This window comes from Vigna radiata, unplaced genomic scaffold (assembly GCF_000741045.1).
Source record: "Vigna radiata var. radiata cultivar VC1973A unplaced genomic scaffold, Vradiata_ver6 scaffold_134, whole genome shotgun sequence".
Lineage (NCBI taxonomy): Eukaryota > Viridiplantae > Streptophyta > Magnoliopsida > Fabales > Fabaceae > Vigna > Vigna radiata.
Window position 1 is genome coordinate 163,333 of NW_014543261.1, and position 22,551 is coordinate 185,883.

Genomic DNA, 22,551 nt, shown 5'->3' on the forward strand with positions numbered 1-22,551 from the left:
TGTTTTGGAGTAGGTCCTTAGGATTTTGGAGAACTACTTGATTATTTTCTAATTTGTCAAATTCATGTAAGAAAAAGTTAATTTACTTAGTTGTGTTTTAATTGAATTTGGAGTGCTATTGTAAGTTAAGATTAGAAGATTAGTTGACAGTAATAGTTGGTTAGGAAGTGATTTGTATATAATTTGAATTGTTAGCTAGTAAACTAAAAATGAATTATTTGGTTAACTGAAACTTAGAAATTTAGATTTTGGATGCAAATGTTGGTAGTAAAATCTTTTGGTTTTAATCTGCTGCTAGTAGCACTAGTGCAACAAAAGCTTTCTATGTTAGTTGAAAGAAATTTCCTATTTCGGTTTTGGAATCAACATAGATATAACCAACATAGAAAATTTTCACTTTTTATGCCGATTTTGGAACAACGGACATACAAACTTTCTACCAAATTCTTCATGAAAACCTAATTTCACCATGTTTGTTACATTCAAACCCTTAACAATGATGCAAGATCTCAAACCTTCCATCAACTCCTTCTCGCTCCCTAACTTCTTCTTTGTTCAAAACTGTTGAACTTCAATTAAAAGTTAAATGTGAAAAAAATGGAAAATAAATGAAGTGAGCAAAAATATTCACTATAGCGAGGAGAGCATCAATACTACCATGAGTAGCGAATGCAATAGTGCATCAAGGATATACTTCAACAATGCAACATGGAGAGTAGAAAAGGGAAAAACGGCAAGAGCAAGAATGATGAGAGTGAGAACAACACAAACGAATGCGACAACGAGAGGGAGGAGCGAATGCGAATGCAAATAGAAGAATTTAACGTGAGCAAGGAAAGCAATAGTGTAGTGAAAAAGGGAGAAGAAATGCAAAGAAGGAGCACATAGAAGATAGTGAAGTGATGTGCAAAAAAAAAAGATAAATATTTAAGATATTAGTTGTGTCGATTATAATATGACGAACTGATATAGAAAATTTTCTACTTTATTACAAAATTGTTAACACATTATTTTTCATGTCAATTTTATATATAACCAGCATAAAATGTCTTCTACTTTATTAAGACATTATTATCACACAAACATTTTATGTTGATTCTAAATATAACCAGAACAGAAAGTCATCATAAAAGGATATTTTTGCATTAGTTCAATAGCACGTAGAGTTAGAAATGTTATGATTTAAAAATAAGTAACTTTGTGTTGTTGGTTTTTCACTTAAGTTTAAGTTGTTATGGTCAATGGGAATAATAATAGTTATTGTTTAAAACCCAAGACATTGTGTATTAATTGGTGATTTTTAAATTTGACGAAACTTTTGTAATTTGTTTGGATTTGGAATATTTTTTAAATGATTAAGCTAAGTTTCATATTCTACATAGTTTGCTCAACTGATATAATTCCAAGAGGGATGAGATTCATTTTCGAACAAAAAATTGTTCAACAAATGGAAAAATTTGCTTAAAGAATTCCATCCGTAGAGAATACATTACTCTTGCACAGCATATAGTAATTTGTTTATTCTAATGTATAGATTTGTTTAGTAGATAAAAAATTTGCTCTAACAAATTTAAAATTGGGAGCAAATGGAGAAAAAAAAAATTGTTAAATTCCCTTAACATATTTATAAGCGTTGAACAATTAAAACTTTTTTAGGGTTAGACTTTATAGTGTTAATGAAAGTTGTATTAGATTTAGAACAACTTTGTAATCATTTAAAAAAGAAGTTTAAAACTCTACTTATGACTAAAGAAAACGTCAAAAATCAATTTTACTCAAAATTGTTGCAATATTTTTAACTTTTAAACTAAGTAAATGTTTTTTTTTTTTAAAACTTGAAGTTTCCCTAAAAAATGTTATTTATCCTCTTACCTTGTTCTTTATGAATTATATTCAAATATGATTAGACAAGTAGAACTTAGTATCAACTTTTAGGTATTTTTAGTCATTGTAAGAGAATAATTTATACAATATGAAATAGTTTATACAATATGAAATAGTTTAATGGAAACACTAGGAAGTATTAAGGTGATTATGCAAAATTATTATTATTGTAATATATACATACATATAATATATATATATATATATATATATATATATATATATATATGGGGTTTGTTAACACGCGTACGTCTGTTTTTCAGTTGGTACGTTTTAACAATGTGTACCGGATTATACTAGACAAAAATACCCTCATTTATCATGGATTCTAAATTTTAAGGTCAAGGATATTTAAATAATTTTCATTCTCAAAACTAAAAAAAAAAGAAACCCCCAAACCCTTACTCACTTCCCTCATTCCTCTCAACCCTTCCTTTTTCATCTCTCTCACTCCAACATTTTCTCTCTCATCCCTATTGCCCCAATTGAAAAAAAAAAAATCAGAAACCCTTGCCTAACCCTAATCCACCTTCCTCACTTATCCAATTTGTTTCTCTCTCGTCTCCATACTCTCCTTCAGCCACACACAACAACCCATGACATCGTAATTTGTTGTTTTTGCTCTCCTTCAGCCACACACAACAACCCGTGACATCGTAATTTGTTGCTTTTGCTCTGTTCGTTCATTTAGAGGATGTGTTATATATTTTCCCTTCTTATTATTATTAAATTTCATTTTTAAATTAAATTATGTAAATAAAAAATTCATAAATCAATTAAATTTTCATATATTATTTACACATCTACACCACATTTCATTATATTTTTAAAGAACAAGATATTTCCCTCTATTATCCTTTTCCCTTTACACAAAGTGTTTCTTTTTCCTTTCTTTATTGGTATGAGATACATGATGTAAGATTACAACCTAGAATTGAAAGAATTGTACTCCTAGGGAGCTCTTTAACCACTGTGCAAGATAAAAAAAACAGTAAAATACAGTAAAATCATTTTTTACCTTTGAGATTTGGAAAGAGTAACATAAAGTGACAAAGTTTATATTCATTTTACACACATTAATAAATATAAAATGATTATAAAAGAGTAAACTTTTTCAATTTTTAAAAAATATCTTTGATTCAAATTACCACCACCATCTTCAATTGAAAAAATGATGGAGTGATGACAGATATGATGACAAAAGGTTTCTGATTTTTTTTTTCAATTGGGACAACAGTAGGGATAACTGTTGGAGTGAGAGAGATGACAGAGAAAATGTTGTTGGAGTGAGAGAGATGAAAGAGAAAGGGTTGAGAGGAATGAGGGAGGTGAGTAAGGGTTTTGGGGTTTCTTTTTTTTTTTAGTTTTGAGAATGAAAATTATTTAAATATCCTTAACCTTAAATCTTATAATCCATGATAAATGAGGGTATTTTTGTCTAGTATAATCCTGTACACATTGTTAAAACGTACCAACTGAAAAACAGGCGTATGCTTATATATATATATATATATATATATATATATATATATATATATATATATATATATATATATATATATATTATATCCTTGTTGTATTTTTAATGTGGTTGTTAAGAGGGGTTATTAGGAAAAAATTATATATTGGTGTGATATTTATGTCACATTAACGAGACGTTTAGTATAATTTTTAATTTAAAATTTTAAGATAATAAATCTTTCATTTTTGTTTATATTCGGTTTAATTTTGTTATTTCTATGGGATTTTGATACATATTCGGATTATTTCTTACGCTTTTACTCGTTAATATGCTTATTTTTATGACATTAAAGACGATCATTAACTTCGTACATAAAAAAAGTAAATGATATTTTGAGAATAAAAACACTCATTACGAATGAACAATAGATCTGTCATAAGTAAAACAAGAAAATAGTAATTTTGAATTTTAATTTGATAAAGAAAAATTAGGAGCTCCATATACTTGATGTAAATCGGTTTGCTCTAATAATCTTCAATGATGTTTTTCCCACTAAAGTTTCGAAAAAGTCTTCAAATGGATTGGTTTGTTCCATTCCAAAATCTTCTACTTGTTTCTCTTAAACATAAATGCTAAAAAATTATCCCTCATATGCTTTGCCATGACACACTAATAGGAGTAGAATTGTAGAATTGGAAGTCCTTAATTACACATAATATATAAGGCACTTATTGAAGGAAGGGAAACAATGAAACCATAAGTTACATAAATAGAACAAATAGCACTTTTGGTTTTTCATAACACATGCTTTGTATTTGTCTCACCAAGAGAAGCCTCTTACACAACAAACAAGGTAACAAACCTACGTTAAATTTATTCATGACACCAAGCTACGTGAAAAAGTTGGAAGTCTCAACATTATACTATAGTTGGAAGTATTGATAACAATGAACAACGAAAGTCCTCATGAAGGATTCCTTGCAACCATGCGATCGAGCTCATATTCACTACAGAGAACTGACCATTTATAAGCCACTTCAAACAATTCTTGCTCAACTTTTCTTTGATCTTCCACCATTTGAGATTTGCTTTTTCTCACATTTTCAAGCTCCATTTTGTACCTTATTGTTTCCGCAATGCATTTATCTTTTCCCTCATCCAGAGATGATAAGGCAGTCTCACAAACTTTTATTTCTTCCTTCAACCTATTGATTTGTTCTTTCAAAACCACTTCCTTCAGTTGAGCTTCATCATTGAAATTCTTTGCCTCAGAAATTTTAATGGCAACCTCATTTTGACGAGCTTCAAGTTCTTCCAACTTGTCAGTGGTAACAAAGCGTTGCTTAAAGGAGCATAGAATGGTTGGGAAGTGTTGGTGCATAGTCTTTATAATATGTTTGAGTCTATCTGATAGAGTGACATCTTTGAAAGGAAGGTTGGACAGAAAATTAAGGGTAGAAAAAAGACGGAGGGTGTTAGTCTCAGAACCAACTATGTCCTTGAGAGACATCTTGAGATAGTTTTCAAGCTCAACAAGGGTCTTTACAACTATATTATCTTCACCCTCTTTCCCCAAAGCAATTGGTATCATATCATTGCCCCCAAAGTCTTGAATGAGTTCAGGATGACTTTCACTTTCTTTAGTAATACGTGCCTCAATTTGGCTGCTCCTAATTTCACTCTGGAAGGAAAAAAAAAATATAACACGTTAGCATCAAACCACAATAGTTATAAAGTATTGAGTTTTTTAATACCATTTTGGAGGAGTCATATAAGTGCAAGTAGAAGTAAAATTGTGTTGTTATTGTTGTTTTTCTTTCGAGAGGTTATAAAGAAGAAATTATATAAATGTGAGTTTAGTCCAATCCAAGAAATTAACATTACTTCTAACCTTAAACCTTAAAATAATGGATTTATAATTTTTCTTTTTATATGGTGTTTATATTATGATGGTTATAAAACAAGAGAGAAAACAGATAAGGGAGTTATTGATTTTTTTCCAATATATGTGTGCAGTGGGTTATATTTTACAAAAAAAGGTATCTCTCTTATTTATAAGAGATGTAAGCCTAGAAATAATAAATGCTATTACTCTTTCTCACCTAACCTTTAATCATACAATCAACTTCCCCACCACACAAGATTTATAATTAATATCAATATGACAAACAAGAAATTAGATTTTAGAGTATTTTGAAAAATTTTCATTTTCTGACATTACTTAATGTGGGGGACTTCACACTTATACTTAGATATTATTCCTTACAATCTCTTTTCGAGAATGAGTTTCTTTTTATATGATATATTTTTGCTTTATATGATATATTTTTGCTCAAGTATATGTGACTTTTACTTATATTATTGATTGGTATTCATATTTTTAAAGGTTTTGAAGAGATATAAGAAATATAGAGTGGAACTTGTTATTTCATTTTATTTATGTACTCTATATATAAATAAAATGTAACAAAATATCAAATATTTTCTGAATAAAAAATAATAACTAATTTTTAAAATTGAAAAATATTTTTAAAACTGAAATATTTTCTAAAAAGTAGTTTAAATAAAAATATATTAAATTAATATTATCAACAAAATGCCATTTTGATAGTATCTATTGAGATATTATCATTATAATTATTTATTTTAGGTTTAAATCCTTTTTGGTCCCTAAGTTCAGTTCTGATGTTCAGTTTAGTCCCCGCTTTTAAAAATGTCAACCTTTAGTCCCTATGATATGAAAAATGTATCAAATCAGTCTTATCCGTTAACAAATCACAAGTTTTTCATTAAGTGATTTGTTGTTCATAACACCTTCCGTTAAAAAATCNCAAAATATTGGATACCTAGGTATGAAAACTTGTGATTTGTTGTTCATTAAGTGTTGTCATGAGGACTGATTTGATACATTTTTCATATCATAGGGACTAAAGGTTGACATTTTTAAGAGCGGGGACTAAACTGAACATCAGAACTTAACTTAGGGACAAAAAAGGATATAAACCTTTATTTTATTAGGAATTATATTTTATTTAATTATCATTAATATTATCAACAAAATGCCATTTTGATAAATCATTTTTATTTTGACCAAAATGTTGGAAATGTTAATTATATAAAATAAACTTACATGTAGATGTGATTTACGTTGTAAAGTAACTGTTGGATCCAACTTAGAGGTGGCGGATTCGGAAAGAATTGATGAAGCTGCCATATTGGTGTTCTTTGCTATGGTTTCCTCTAAAGCAACTTGCTCAATACTCTGTGCAAAAACAAATGATAAGTAGCTTTGGTGTAATAAGTTACAAACTTCATATCTTTCTATGACTTATATTAGCAGGGTTATTGTTGATGGCAAGTGGACATGCATATTAATTTAGAATAATTTATGGTATTTTTGTTTGTCATTTACCTTAGGAATTTCACCAACTGGTTTTTTCTGCTTCATCTGACACTGTTCACCAGTCTGCTGTGTGTCCACCAATGGCTAAAGAAAGTAATAAAAAGGTGTAAAATCAAAATAGTCTCATCCAATACTCATAAAAAGATTTATTAGACTCACACATGAGGGTGTTGGCTTTTCAACTGTTTGCGAGTTTGTTAATGATGTTCCTATTCTTGGTATTTCTGAAGTGAAAACTTCTGCAACAAATTCCTGCTCTGCTTCTTCATTTCTCAGAGCAACAATGTGGTCATTAGAAACAACACCTATTTCACCTTCTTTATCAACCAAGTCAGAACCTTCTTCCAAGCTAATCTTTGGCCCATCACCTTCTTCAACAGCCTGGGAATATTCTATCATGTCCCCACTACTATACCTGTTTAACAAGCTTAAATTGCTTGCCAGAGAACAAAANACTNAGAAANTGATGCTATCAATCTTGTAAGAATTTCATATGCCACCAAATGTATACTCATCTAATAAAATAGTCATACCTCTTAGAATTCTCATCTATTTGTCTCCGTGCAATGTCCTCTCCCAGCTTAGGATCCCTCGCCACAACACGTTGACGCATTTCCTCTACCCATGAACTCTCAAATCCAACTAAAATAGCTTCTTCACATAGTTTATAGAACTCTTTTTCTTTTTGAGGAATAACACTGTGGACACTTTCCATCTGAAGGAACAACAACATATCTGCCAAAATTTTCAACCTCCAAGCTTGAAAGCGCTCACTAAACTTCTTGGAAGCATTCCAGAGATGAGGATATGTTGTTATTGCCTCCACCAGAAGAGAAATCTGTGTATCATCCAGATCAACAAAATGTTTATATGCTCCTAATCTTGTACGGATATCTGCAGAAGAAGCTGTAAGAAATTTGAGAGGGTGATATGGAAATATAGGATGGAAATGAGAAAATAAGAAATAAGAAACCTGAAGAAATGTCAATGTTGTTGTTAGGAACAAAATCTATTCCCTCTTGTTTATGCAAAAGGTTCAACCGTTCTTGTACTTGGATTCCTTGGCTTGCCACTATTCCTGGCTTGCCTTCAGTCACCTTATCGTCTTGTTCAACTACCTTGGAATCAATGTGAGTTGCAACAGCATCTTCAATGCCAGTGTCTTCAACTCCAGTGGATGAAGATTTAATGCTCTTATTTCCTAAGTCCTCAATGTCCTGTGTATTACAAATTGAAAAAGTACGATTAAGGGAGTGCTCTAAAGTTTCAATTATATAGTATAAATATTTATAACACAATTTAAATTAATATTCATAATCATGTGGTTGAAAGAGTGAAGACTGTTAAATAAAAATATTTATATTCTATTTCTTAGGAAAATTTTAGGCATTATTTAAATTAATTAGTTTAGTATATATTTTTTAAAAGTTGGTTACAAATTATATAGTATAAATATTTATGTTTATGCTCAATAAAAGATGTCAGTTTCCCATTTATTCTTTTGCCTATACGTTAAAACCCAATAATTGGTATCAGAGCAAAAATGATCTTACTTCTATACTTGTATTTGATGGACAAAACTATCAAATGTGGGTTGTCAAAATAGAAGCATATCTAGATGCTAACGATGTATGGGAAGCGGTAGAACAATACTACGAAGTGGCTCCCTTGCCAAATAATCCTACGATTGCTCAAATGAAAAATCACAAAGAAAGCAAGCTTCGAAAGTCCAAAGCCAAATCAGTTTTGTTCACAGCTGTATCTCCAGTCATTTTCAACAGAATAATGACGTTGAAAATGACACATGAAATCTGGAAGTTTTTGAAGGAAGAGTATGAAGGCAATGAGAGAGTCAAAGGAATGCAAGCTTTGAATCTGGTTCGAGAACTTGAGATGCAGAGGAGGAAAGATTCAGAGACAATCAAAGATTATGCGGACAAGCTTCTCAACATTGCAAACAAAATATGTCTTCTAGGCACTGAGATTCCTGATTCTCGAATTGTTCAAAAAATACTTGAACAATTCCAGAAAGATATGAAGCCACATTAACTTCCTTGGAGAATTCAAAAGATCTTTCTACTATTACCTTAGCAGAACTTTTGACAGCACTTCAGGCTCCAGAACAAAGAAGAGACTCATGAGAGAAGAATGCCATATTGAAGGGGATTTGACAGCTAAATTACTGAAAAAAAGGTTAGGAAGTTTCAACCACAAGAATGATAACAAATCCTCTCATGTTTTTCCATCATGTCCTTTTTGTAAGAAAAATAATCATCCACATACAAAGTGTTGGTGGAGGCCAAATGTGAAATGCCATAAATGTGGACAATTAGGGCATGTGGAGAAAATATGCAAGTCAACAGAAAAATAAGAGAATGTACAAGCTGTGGTTGAAGACGGTGAAGAAGACATATTTTTTGTTGTTTCTTGCTTTGCTAATGCAAGATCAACATAAAGTTGGCTAATTGATAATGGTTGCACGAACCACATGATTTACGATAAAGAATTATTCAAAGATCTTGATGCAACCTACAACACAAATGTCAGAATTGGAAACGGGGAAAAAATAGCAGTGAAGGGTAAAGGAACCATCGCGATCAAAGGTTGCACATGTTTGAAATCAATTACTGATGTTTTATATGTTCCTTGAATTGACCAAAACTTGTATTCGAATAATAAAGAATTATTCAGAGTTCAAATGAAAGGCAAGAGCTTTGCCTTGAATTTGATTGATAAAGAGCAATTTGTTGTGCACAATGTTGAAGACAATATGCAGGTACAAAGGCTGCCTAAATTTGAAGAGAAATCACCTGTATGTGCAACTTTGAAATATGGAAAACAAACAAGGTTGCCTTTTCAAAAAGACAAATTTTGGAGAGCAACAAATGAACTACAATTAGTATATACAAATGTCGAAGGACCTAAAAATACTCCATCTCTGAATGGCAAGAAAGTAAAGCTAGTGGGTGTTAAAGTTGGTGAAAGTCAAATTAAACCAGAAAAATTATAGGAAGAAAAACATCCAAAGACAACTCTTCCTGAAACAGAAGCTGAAAATGCGGAGCAACAATGCAATACTGAAAAAGTGAAAGACACTGACAGAGTTAGACGCAGTTCTTGAAAAGATAAAGAAACCAAAAGTGATCGAGACTTCCAAAAGTGGAGGAACTTTAGATGATCCAAGCAAGGATGAAAAGACTTGTGACTCAAACAACATGTGGTTGAAAGAGTCAAGGCTATTAAATAAAAATATTTATATTCTATTTCTTAGGAGAATTTTAGGCATTATTTAAATTAATTAGTTTAGTATATATTTTTTAAAAGTTGGTTACAAATTATATAGTATAAATATTTATACTTATATAAAATAGATCAGTTTCCCTTTCATTATTTTGCCTCTTATATGTTAAAACCCAACAACTCTAAAGTTTGAAAGGAGCCCTATTACTATTGCTTCTTCAAGTGCATATTGGTATGGAAAATCTCCTTTACGGTTTCCTTTTAGGAGTTAGCCTTAATATTACAAAATCCATTTATATGTTTAGTAATATTACAAATTAGAGGCGGGCTTCTAAATTCGAAAGCAGTAGTTGGTATTGCTAGTCTATCAGTGATAAGGTAGAACTTTTCCAATAAATGTTGTCAGTTTCATATTTACAATGCAAAAGGTAAGTTTGGTAAGATAACTTTCATTGTGACTATACTTCCTTCTTCTCCATATTTAGGTTACTAACTTCTATTTGATTCATAATTAGTTGACATATATGACTTTATCTAATGCAATGGTCCTTTTATCTGAATCAAGGGAGAACAACAATTTTCTTTGTTGGTAATTAAGGTGGCTTCTGTTGATTTACCAAAGATGATTTACTTTAAGAATTTTGTGGGTAATGGATTACATTTATTTGTTTTAATAAAAAGGAGATCAAATTTAGTACGTTAAATTGAAAAATGTTATTCTAATAATGAGACATTATCGGCTATTAAATTTATTTTATTTTATTTATATTCATAGATTGGTTGGTTCTGACCTGTGATGAAATGAACTTATCGTCTATGGATCTTACTATGGCTTCAAATTCCCAACTACCAACTTCAGCGTTTATGAAATCTGTAGAAAGATATATGTATTAGGAAATTAACGTGAAAATGAAATTCATAACAAAAAGGAATACAACCTCAACTTTCCATGATGGATCATTATATCATTACAATTAAAAAAAAAGATATAAATAGTTGGGAATATTTTTATCACACCCATCAAAATAAAGTGGCGACTCTACGTCTTGGGGATCCTACCCTTTACAACAGTTTTCTTCATAACTAAAATTACTAGAACCTGATACTAAAAGACTTGCAGCAAAAATTAAGTTAATGATCTAATTTTAAAAACTTCTGGTGGTACTCGGTTGGGAATTGGAAACCATGCCAATATATTAATATGAAAGACTTATTTCAAATGTGATCATATTTTGTGAACGAATTAGCGTTGTGGATTGTGGAGTTAGAATAAGGGAATTCAAAACATTTAGTTAATATAAGAATTATATAATATTTCTTGACATCATAAAAAAAATTAAAAATAATAAATTGTAATAGTACACTAGGATAGATTAAATTACATAGATAACTAAATTGTAATAGTGCAAAAAAAAAATGTGAAAATGACTAAAAAAAAGAGTTAATTTCTTAAAATAATTTGAGTCTAATAATTAATATATTTTGGTTGTTGAATAAAAGTGAGATAAAAATTACATTTAATTTGAAACTCATAAACTTCCTTTTTGAGAGTGTATACGAGTTAAGAGCAACATTTATTTAGAAAAGAATTAGATAGCAGAGTTATCTCATTTCTATACTGTAATAGTTTAAGAATTGATTTATATAGTATTTACCTTCTTCATAAGGAAAATCTTCACGGAGCTTCTGAAGAGTAGTTGTTGAAGTCAAAGAGAGTTTTGGACATTTGTAGACAATACAATTCTTTAAATTATGCAATTCAATCTCTTGACTGAGGTTTGGAAGATGCATAAATATTAAAAGTTTGAGTCTTGGAAGCTCAATTTTAATCTTTTCTTGTTTACATCCAACAAGCTCTTCTAGTTCATTGGCTCCATTTATGGCCAGAAGAAGAAGATTGGGAAGGTCATTAGAAGAAGATCCAGAGAATAATCTTTTCAACTTGTGACAATCATCAACATGCAATGCTTCTAGTTTTGGGAAGCATGGCTGAGGAGAAACAACAGTAGAAAATTTTTTATCCATTTCAATGATTTGTCTTAATTCTTTGCATTTCATTATCTTCAAAAGCTTCAACTGTGGTAAGAATCTTACAACAGACTTTGGAAAGATTACTTCCAACTTTTCACATTCCCATATTGTTAATGTGGTAAGATGTTGGAGAGTAAGTGAGTTGTTGGGAGCCACCCAAATATAAGTCATTTGAGATAGAAATTGTAACCCCAAGTTCTCTAACCTTAAACTCACTTGTTGGCCAATCATTTCATCTTCATTAAGACAAAAAATATGTTCTGCATCAGAATACGCTATATTTAGAGTTTGCAAAGTGAGGAGATGGTTCTGAATCCCTTTCGGATCCTATAGGACATTAAGAGCAAATGTAAAAACATAACCGAAAAAGGAAAAAATAATTAATAATCATTAAAAAAAAAAAAAGAAGACAAAACTACCTTCGTACTTGTGATAATAGGCTCTCTTGAATTTGTAGGAATCGTCAAACAACTAACAGAACCATACAATGGATACAAACAACTGTAACTCTCAAAGACCTTCAAAGATGGCCACGTCACACTGATAGTGTTGGTAGAACAAATGCTAACAAAGTTTGGTAGATTCCAAAGATAGAGTATTTCCAATGCTGAGAATTGAATATAAATCTCCTTATAATCCTTATTAGCTACGTGATGTTGGCCAATAATATATTTCAATTGAGAACAATTAATCACTGAGAGTTGTTTTAAGTTAGGAAAGATAGCTTTCATATTCTCTTTGCCATATTCATCATCAGTGTCTATAATGTACTCAAGTCCATCACATTCCTTAATTATCAAAATTTCCAACATCATCAATGATGAAACATTGGACAGTTTAAAAAGGTACTTTGCACTATCAAAGCCTTTCAGTTCAATCTCTCTAATATTTTGTGTCATAATCAAGTTCAAACCATGTGGCTGTTTTGAAAGACATTCAACACTTCCAATCGGCGGATCAAAATCTGAGTTCGATATCTGCAATTTATACACCAATATACTTCTTAAACCAAACTGAATATTTTCTTAACTCTGGTTATTAACGTATTCCATTTCTATCATACTGTTCGTTTAGATAAAAGTTTAAGCAATGTCTATAATTATTTAGATTCACTTGTTTCTTCGCAAAAATAATTGCTTTCTGTTTAACCTATTAAACAAAATAATTTTCCAAAGTTAATCTATTCCAAATAATCTATCCCAATATTTAAATATTAAAAATTTATGTTGCACCTATGGTATGAGTTCAGGTTACTAGCAAGTGGCAGGGCATGTAAGACCATTTTTATTACTTATAACACAACATCATCTTGAAATTCAAATATTTAGATTAAGTTTTGTAAATTCCCAAAGAGAGAAACAATGTAAATGATGGTTTTTCATACCTTGATTGCAATAAAATCCCTTTTTGTAGCTTCTGAAGCATCAGTTGAAAAATTTATGTTGAAAAACCCAACATATCTCCCAATATCCAATGATAGTGTTCTTAAAGATGGACATATCACATCATAACTACCAACAATGGTTCTGTTCCGAATAAGATCAAGTTCAAGTACTTGTAAAGCAGGAAGCTCGATTTGAGTATTATTTCGACTAGAGATGTCTTTCAAATCAGCAGCCTCTTTATTTGTTATATCATTCAATTCTCCAACTAAAGAAACAGGGAATATACCCTCCAATAAGTCACATTCACTGATATGTAGCTTTTTCAAACTTTGGAAGATTGAAATATCACTCTGACAATCATAGTCATCCTCAAAAATGCTTTCGTGAGTTACTATATCCTTCAAACTTTCGCAGTCTTCTATGAACAATTCTTCCAAAGAAGTCAAGGTCTTAGCTATCGATGCTGTAAAAATTGAACCTAACTTCCCACAACATTTTATCTTAAGCCTTCCAAGGCTGGATAGAGTTCCTGAAAAGCAATTACAAATTAAATAAATATTGGTTGCTAGGAACTAAAACCACAACCTAGAGCGTCAAACTATCAGTTAATAAGTTCAAAGCTACATGTGTCACCATTTTTAACTCAGCAATACCATTCAGACTTACTAATACATGCTTAAACATATTTATAAATGAAAAAAGAAAAATGTACCTGGGCTTTGCTTCACAAATGTTGTTGTTGGAAATGAAGTGTTATATAAATGTGGAAGCTTTCCTTCCTCAACGATTTCATCAAGTTCTTCTTTTCTATCCTGCTCTGTTGATGGAACAATATCTCCAATTATTTGTTCTAGCTTCTCACATCTTTCTATCTTGAGCACTTTCAATTGAGTTAAGCCTCCAACAATGTTGGCTGGGAATATATGTTTTAGTTCTCGACACCTTTTTATCTTTACATCTTCCAGATTCTGGAAGATTTGTACAGGATGCCCGCTGGTGAATTCATCTTGACTTTTCTCATCATATGTTAATATATGCTCCAGTTTACGACATCTTGATATTTTTAATATTTTCAATTGTACCAAATTTTGAGCAACCACATATGTGAAGAGAAATTTCAACCGTCGACAATTACTTAAATCCAACTTCTCTAAGTTGGAGAAGAGAGTTACCACCTCACTCGAGTGACTACTAGTGTCAATCAAACATTCTAACTCTTTAGAATAACGTATCTCCAACTTATTCAGCTCATTCAAACCTCCTCCTTCAATTTCAAATATATCCGGGATCATATTTTTTGCACCTCCATGAATATTTCGTACAAATAGATCCTTTGCTTTTTTTGCCAAACCCTTTATTACCTCATTTGATATGTCAAAATGGTTAAGTAATAAAGTTCTTCCATGAATGTAAATATCTCCATCATTAAAATTATAAAAGTTATCAGACCCTAATACAATTCCATACCTTTGCAGTGTTTCGGGAAAGCTAAACGTCTTAAAGAATTCAATATTATCTTCACTGTTAGCATCCCATTCTCCTTCAATAATGTACAACTCTTCCAAAAGCGGGATTCTCTTCATCCCTTCAAAATTCTTCACTTTAATGTCACATTCATTCAACTCTAACAATTTCAAGGCTGTTACATCGGTTTGTAATTCAGGAAATGAAGGCAGTAAACAATAATATAACGAGAGACTTTGAAGATTCTTCATACCGCTTAAAAATGAGAAGTCGCTCAATTCAAAACTATAAATGAATAGACAACTAAGGTTTGTTAATGTTTTGAAAGATAGTGTTGACAATGGAGTTTTTCCATCCTCATCGTTGACAAGAATCAAAACTTTGAGCGTTCCCATTCTTTTGAAAATCCCATCAAATTCTTTCATCTTTGTCTCTAAGTATAAAAACTCAAGATTGGAGCAATCCAAATCATTTGGAAATTTCACACACCATAGATATCTTACAGAATTTTGTCCCACTCTAACATTTTTCTCCATTTCACACTTGATCATCTTATTCTCATTTTTTGCTATTATGTGGGCCACATCATGAACTAAGTCATGCATCTTGACACATTCATCATCTGCATCCAACAATAAACAACAACTAACAAGCTTAATTTTAGCTGCAATCACTTCACTCCTTCCCTCTTCATATGAGTCAACTTCTCCAACTACACCTAATCCTATTGCATATCTTGTTAAATGTTCTACTGGGATTTCTGAACCTTGAGGATACACTGAGCACAATAGGAAAAGTGATTTAGCGTCTTTATCATCCAAATTGTCATAGCTCAACTGCAAGCACTGGTAGGGGTCAGTCAAACCTCTTTCAATATTTATTGGCTTAGAATGTCTCAATTTATTCAATGCAACACTCCATACTGTCTCAACTTTTCCCTTCAAACTAGAAGCAACAGCTGCAATGGCAACCGGCAATCCTTTACATTCATTGGAAATTAATCTTCCCATTTCCTTTAAGGTATCAGAGGTGGCTTCTGTTATAAGTGCTTTATTTTGGAAAAGAGTCCATGCTTCTTCATCGGTTAAAATTGGCAAGTAAAATTTTCTTCGACAATCCATTGAGGTACAAACTGCTTCTGATCTACTGGTAATGAGAATCTTGCATCCTTTATGGTGTTCAGAAGAAGGAATCCCAATACGACCAAAGTCAAGCTTCTCCCACACATCATCTAGAATTATAAAAATATTTTTCTCTAGAATTAATCTCAAGCACAATCTTTGGGCTCTCTGCATTTCTTCAGTTTCTCGGAATTTAAATTGCAATGAACTTGCTATTTTTTCTTGAATCTTCCGAACATCCACTGTACTAGAAACAGGTACAAAAAGAACTTTTTCAAAAAGATGGTCTGCTTCTACTAATTTCATAACCTCCATTGCTAATGTGGTTTTACCACAACCCCCCATTCCATACAACCCAATCATGGAAACATCATTACTTTTCACTGCATCTAGTAGTTGCTCGTATGCAGATTGTCTACTCTCAAAATTCATGGATTTTTCTGAAAGAATGTGAAGGGTTCCTGAAGGTAGCGCAGGGATGCGGTTAAATGACACATATTTTTTACCCTGATCAATGAACTTTTCAAGGTCAAAAAATTTATATGCTAGTTTTTTTCCTATACGATATCGCCAAATCCAATTTGGACAATACCCAAAGCAACACATTTTTTTTGTTCTTGCCTCTTCTAGCAACTGATTCACTTTACCTATGTCACTCATAGCATCTTTCAGCCACTTGACAACAACTCCACTAGTCTCTCTAGTTTTTCTCTTGGCATCTTCAACAGATTTTTGGACATCATCTCTTGTTACAATCAAATCGTCCTCTCCTTGCTCAAGCTTTTTGACAAAATTGTTAAAGGAGTAAAGATAACGCAATTGATTTAAAGCCCCACACACTAAATCTCTTGAAACAGAAGATGCAAAATCCACAAAGCAGTCCATCAATTTGTTCCACCAAATGCAACTTTCTTTAACCTGAAAAACAAAAGATGTATCATGTATGATTACTTTATCATATCTTTTTTATTTTGATAAATTTGGTATGTTTTATCAAAGTTTGAACTGAAACATGCATTATATACCAAATTAACATTATATATATTTTGTAAGTTTAATTTTGTTGATATTTATTTATATTTATAGCAACCCTTTTAAATCGTATCAATTTTAGAAAAAAATATGTGTAGTATAAGGGGGTGGTCGGTGATCGGTGAGATCCGTAGACCGATCGGCCAAGAGCTTGAGAAGAGCGGGCATAGTGACGAAGGACAACTAATGATATTAATGAGCGGATATCACTGAAAAGGAAACTTGAATGACACGACGGTTACAAGTGATGATATTAATGAGCGGATATCACGGAAAAGGAAACTTGCATGACACGACGGTTACAAGTGATGTGCGAATCTTGCGAAACGTGGTGCGACGGTTATAAGAAGTTAATGCCTATTATTGGGCCTAATGCCTATAAATACAGGCATGTTAGCCAGGTATAGCACTTTTGATTTGATATACTTACATTATATTGGCTGTGACTCTGCTGACTTGAGCGTTGGTGTGCTAATTTGCAGGTCACAATCGTTCGGCACAGCAAAAAGAGAAGTTGGAGAAGTTCGGAAGAGCGGAGAAAGAAGGAAGGGTTTGAAGCCTTAGGGTTTTTCTCTGTGGAAGAAATGTCGACGACTTCTCCTGTGACGATCGGGTGGACCAAAGGAATGGTCTTGATGACAGCGGCGGAATCTGTATCAGCCTCGGGAACTGAGAGCTTAACGAGCTGGCCGTCCACATACACCTTCATAATGTCAAATCCTTCATGTTCCAAGGGAGTGTTAAAGAAGTAGTGACACTGGGCGACCCCTTGATCGAATCCACACTGACGTTCCTCGCATAATTCATCCCCTAGTGTTACATTTTCGGTTGCCATTTTATCCCGATTGGCTATAGCAGCGTCTCTCTCCTTGATCAGTTTCTTATTTTTAGAAGAAGCTTTTTGCAGATCTAGCCTCAAGTTGTCGGTGGACTGCTTGAGATGAGTAATTTCATCCTGAGCCTCTTTGAGGGAGTTTGCAGCCTTCACTCGATCATCCTCTACAGCTTTCGTAACCTCTTTGAGGCAGGAAGAAAGTGTAGTATTTTCCTTTTTTACTTCCTCCAAATCCTTGCGGGTTGTCTCTAGTTCGGCAACCAACAAAGGCTTTGTCGTCCCTGCGAAATAGTTCATACAAACACTAGCCCGAGCTATAAGTTCATAGGCCATGTTCAAAGACTCGCTGAGGGACATTACTTTGAAGGGTTTTTTCTCCTCAACGTTGAGATTGAATTGTAAACGTTCGGCTACATGAACGTTCGGGTCTAGAGGCCCAGTAAGCAGGGGGGCGTGGATTCTTCGTTTCTTTGGAGGAGAGGGAGTTTTCTCTTGGGAGGGCTTCCTCTTAGCTTTGACCTTAACAGCTTCGGGATTGATGGGCTTTGTGTCAGCAGCAGGAGTTGGGGTGTCAACAATCTTCAAAGCTGGGTTCACCAAATGAACAGGGGTGTTACTCGAAAATCCGGTTTGCTTGGCGGGAGACGATGTTCCTTCCCCAGCAATTCCCAGTCTATTTTTAATGGCCATTATGCGTGCAAAAGATTGATGTTGCTCCATACCGCCAAAGAAATCTGAAATAACAAAACAAATTTAGATAGACCTGAAGAGAAAATAAGAGAAAAACTTACCAAACACTCTATCACGTAGAGTGTCGGTCCCAAGAAGATCAATGAGTTTGCGAGACGAGGTCTTCCGGGGTAGCTGGTCGATCTGGCGGGTTACTTCTAATTCATCCTCGACATATCAGATTTGGCCTAAGAATTCACTCGCTTCGGGTTTTCTGTCCAGTAGAGTGGAAATTTTGAACGGCCATCATCGAAGAAATATTTTGCCCGACTGGATTCCCGTATGGCTATTTTGAAAAAGTTGAACTTGAAGTTCTTGTATGAAGAGTTGAAAGAAATAAATAATTGTTTATCTTTCACAGGGTCCAACGATATCCAAGATTTGTTGGCACTCGGGAGGACACAGAAGAAATAAAGAAAGGAGGCAGGGGTAGGGATTAACTGTAGGCCAATGCAGAGTACACTGAAGGCCTGTATGAAGGCCCACCCATTCGGATGTAATTGGGTCGGACAAATGTTTAATTCTCTTAGAACACCCATTTGAAACTCAAAAAATGGGAGCCTTACACCTAAATCACGAAATAAGGTTACATATACATATAAAAGTCTAACTCATATCCCTCCCTACCGTGACAGGCCCTCTCATTCGAACGACACACAACCAGAGAATATTGATCGGCGTCTCTAAGGTCGGCTAGTAAATCTACCCATTCTAATAGATGTCTTATAGACTTGGTGGTATTATAGTAGGGAAGATAGTTTCGAACCTCATGAGGAGCCCAGTCGTACCTCTGCACCGCAGGAGGAGGGATAAGCGAAGTCCATACTCGAGAATTATCTACGTTAAACTCTACATCTTCATAAACAACCCCTCGCCGATCAGGAGAACCGGAGGGGCTGGTGGATGAAGATCCGGACGATGACGACGACGCTGCTACGCCATCAGCATACCCCTGACCCTCGTCGCCAGACTCATTGGTTGACCAGGAGGAGGAAGACATTACCTTGAGTTAGAAGAAGATCGGTGAGAAGATTCTGAGAAAGAGAACGATGCAGATGAAGAGGGACCCTCCACCTATTTATAGCCGCCAAAAGCGGTGTCGTGGGCTCATCGTGACCGCACTTTTTAACGCGATCCAATGGTGAAATAAATGACTCTTCGAATCCAGTTTTGAAAGACAGGCGAACCAATCTCCACCCTCAATGAAAAGCTGATCATGGGGTTGGGAAGTTGTGACTCTTCAAATCCAACCAACATAACAATCCATTGTTGGGTATTCAAACCCCTTCACTTATGACATCGCTTGGGGCTTGGGGAGCTTATGTAGTATAAGGGGGTGGTCGGTGATCGATTAGATCCGTAGACCGATCGGCCAAGTGTTTGAGAAGAGCAGGCATAGTGACGAAGGACAACTAATGATATTAATGAGCGAATATCACGGAAAAGGAAACCTGCATGACAGGACGATTACAAGTGATGTGCGAATCTTGCGGAACATGGTGCGACGATTATAAGAAGTTAATGCCCATTATTGGGCCTAATGCCTATAAATACAGGCATGTTAGCCAGGTATAACACTTTTGATTTGATATACTTACATTATATTGGCTGTGACTTTGCTGACTTGAGTATTGGAGTGCTAACTTGCAGGTCACAACTGTTCGGCGCAACAAAAAGAGAAGTTGGAAAAGTTCGGAAGAGCGGAGGAAGAAGGAAGGGTTTGAAGCGTCTTCGATCTCGGACCCTACACCCGAAACAATATGTAAATAGGAAATGAAAAAAAATATGTAATTCTTAAAATGTTAATTGTTATAGAGAAATCTATATATGAAAGTGCCAGTGGGTATTATATGTTAAAAAAACGTGACCCTATTTGACAACCTTTAAATTGGTACAAATCGGACCTTGGGCCAAATACAAATAATAACGAACAATAAAATATCAACCCACTTAAAATCAAAACCACCTATAACTATTTTAACTCAAACAAAATCAAACCAAATATTACTAAACCCAAAACTAATAAAATAATAAATCTCTAAAATTTAATATCTAACATTATATTTGTTTGAAATTAAATGTAAGATGAATTTGTTAGTCACCAAAGGAGACAAAGGTTTTATGTTTATGTTGTTCCAAATTAATGATAGTTATATAAATTACTCATAAAATAAATAAAGGATGATATACTATATGTTTATTAGTTTATATGTATATTGAAATTCATTAATAAAAGACATTTACTAGTACAATATTTGCTTTAAACTCAATATACCTCATTTCATTTCATATCAAATCGCTGCCTATCAAAACGCGGTGGCAAAATTGAAATTGAGGAGACCTTATAGGCCTCGGTTGCATGCAGGACCAAAGTAGAACAACGCTTTCAGTTGCAGGAAGAACCGGTGCCTAAAACCCACCTAAAAGCCTGACAAGTTTTTGAAAAGGTGATACTACCTCGGTTTTATGCAGAACCGAGGCATAAAGCCCTTACCACACCTACAAAGCACGCACTGAACACACTTCTACGACATCGGTCCCTCTTAGAGCCAGTGGCAAAAGGTACTTCAGCCTCGTTTTGACCGAGGCATATAAGCCTTCTTGGGCTTGGACCTTGCGAAAATTTTTCCCAAATGCCTTTCTCAATCTAGCTCCTCTCCCAGTTTTCTCCCATTTTTCAATCTGGAAAACCCAGCCCCTCTCCTATTTTTCTCTATGCCCCAATCTCGTTCCTTACGCTGCCTGCCCCATCGCCGCCGGGAGCCACCATCACCACGTCATATGTGATGGCTCCGAGTGCGACTTCCACCTCGCCTGCCAGCGCGTCGCCACTGGAGTGAAGAGCAAGCGGTGGCCGTTGGCGGTGAAAAATCTCAGATCTACAGATCTGAAGGCCCCGCTTCCGCCCTTAAAGACCCCTCCTCCATTCCCAACGTCTCTGAAGCCATAGCCTCACTTAGCTCTACCGTAGAAGCCAACTCCTTAAGAGAGAAACGTCGTTGCTCCTTCGCGCCACGTCTTCACCGAGGCCAGTCGTCGGAGCCGCCTTGCTTACGTTGGAGGAAGTCACGCCGTGTACGACGGTTCGGCCTCTACCTTTGCTACCCTAACCTTCTCTCTTTTCTTTTTAAAACAAAACGCCCTAAAGCCCTAAGGTAATCTCCCGTGTTTTTTTTGCTTAAGGATTCAACTCCTTTGTTGCTTAACTTCATTATTTGTTTTGCTTAACTCGAGAAACTGTTTTGTAGGTATGTTGTTGTGACAGAAGCAAATAAGGGAATTGGATTTGCAATATGTAAGCAATTGGCTTCAAATGGGTTCATTGTGGTGTTCACAGCCAGAGATGAGAAGAGGGGTGTTGAAGCTGTTGAGAAACTCAAAGAACTTGGTCTCCCTGGCCATGTGGTTTTTCATCAACTTGATGTTATTGATCCGAAAAGTATAACATCGCTGGTAGATTTCATCAAAAACCAGTATGGGAAACTGGATATCTTGGTAAGAAAAAACTTCTGGTTTTTGTTGGTTGTAATATGGTTTTTGTTGATTGTATTTCCCTAGTTTTAACAGTTTATTGTTGAGTTGTTTGGTGCAGTAAAATGCTGGTCGTGTTGAATTGTTGGGTTTTTTCTTGTAGAGAAAAGTGGTTGTTGGCTGTTGGCTTAACGAAATTTGCAGAGGAAAATTTGATGTCTCATTTGGCTGTTGGCTCCATTTGACGTAGATGAAGAAAGAGCAGAGGACATTTCTGGATATGGCTTTTTTTATTTCAGGCGTTCTGGCATGTTTTGTAAAGAGGAATTGAAGGAGAAAGTTTTCCTCTCTGGATATGGTTTTTGTTGTGTGTTCCTTGTAGTGTAGGTTGAAGGAATGAATTTGCTTGGAGGAAAAACTGTTTCTTTTTCTTTGTGTTATATGCTTATGTTATGTTATGAAAGGAATTGAATATGATTCTAGCATGGTGTTAA

General features: G+C 34.0%; 2 protein-coding genes across 2 annotated transcripts; one reads left to right on the forward strand and one right to left on the reverse strand.

Moving 5' to 3' along the window:
• Positions 1-4,132: 4,132 nt before the first annotated feature.
• Positions 4,133-19,586, reverse strand: LOC106753624. Its single transcript, XM_014635450.2, has 13 exons — positions 19,214-19,586; positions 17,453-18,591; positions 14,118-16,908; positions 13,405-13,934; positions 12,440-12,997; positions 11,645-12,347; positions 10,781-10,860; positions 7,723-7,966; positions 7,283-7,655; positions 6,909-7,185; positions 6,759-6,833; positions 6,477-6,608; positions 4,133-5,027 (listed from the first exon to the last, which is right to left on the reverse strand). The coding sequence occupies exons 1-13, from the start codon at positions 19,584-19,586 to the stop codon at positions 4,311-4,313; spliced, it is 7,992 nt and encodes a 2,663-aa protein (XP_014490936.2). The 3' UTR covers positions 4,133-4,310.
• A 558-nt stretch (positions 19,587-20,144) lies between these two features.
• LOC106753574 lies at positions 20,145-22,551 on the forward strand. The gene is made up of 5 exons (XM_022777603.1): positions 20,145-20,155; positions 20,237-20,348; positions 21,374-21,741; positions 21,835-22,081; positions 22,221-22,551. The coding sequence occupies exons 1-5, from the start codon at positions 20,145-20,147 to the stop codon at positions 22,305-22,307; spliced, it is 825 nt and encodes a 274-aa protein (XP_022633324.1). The 3' UTR covers positions 22,308-22,551.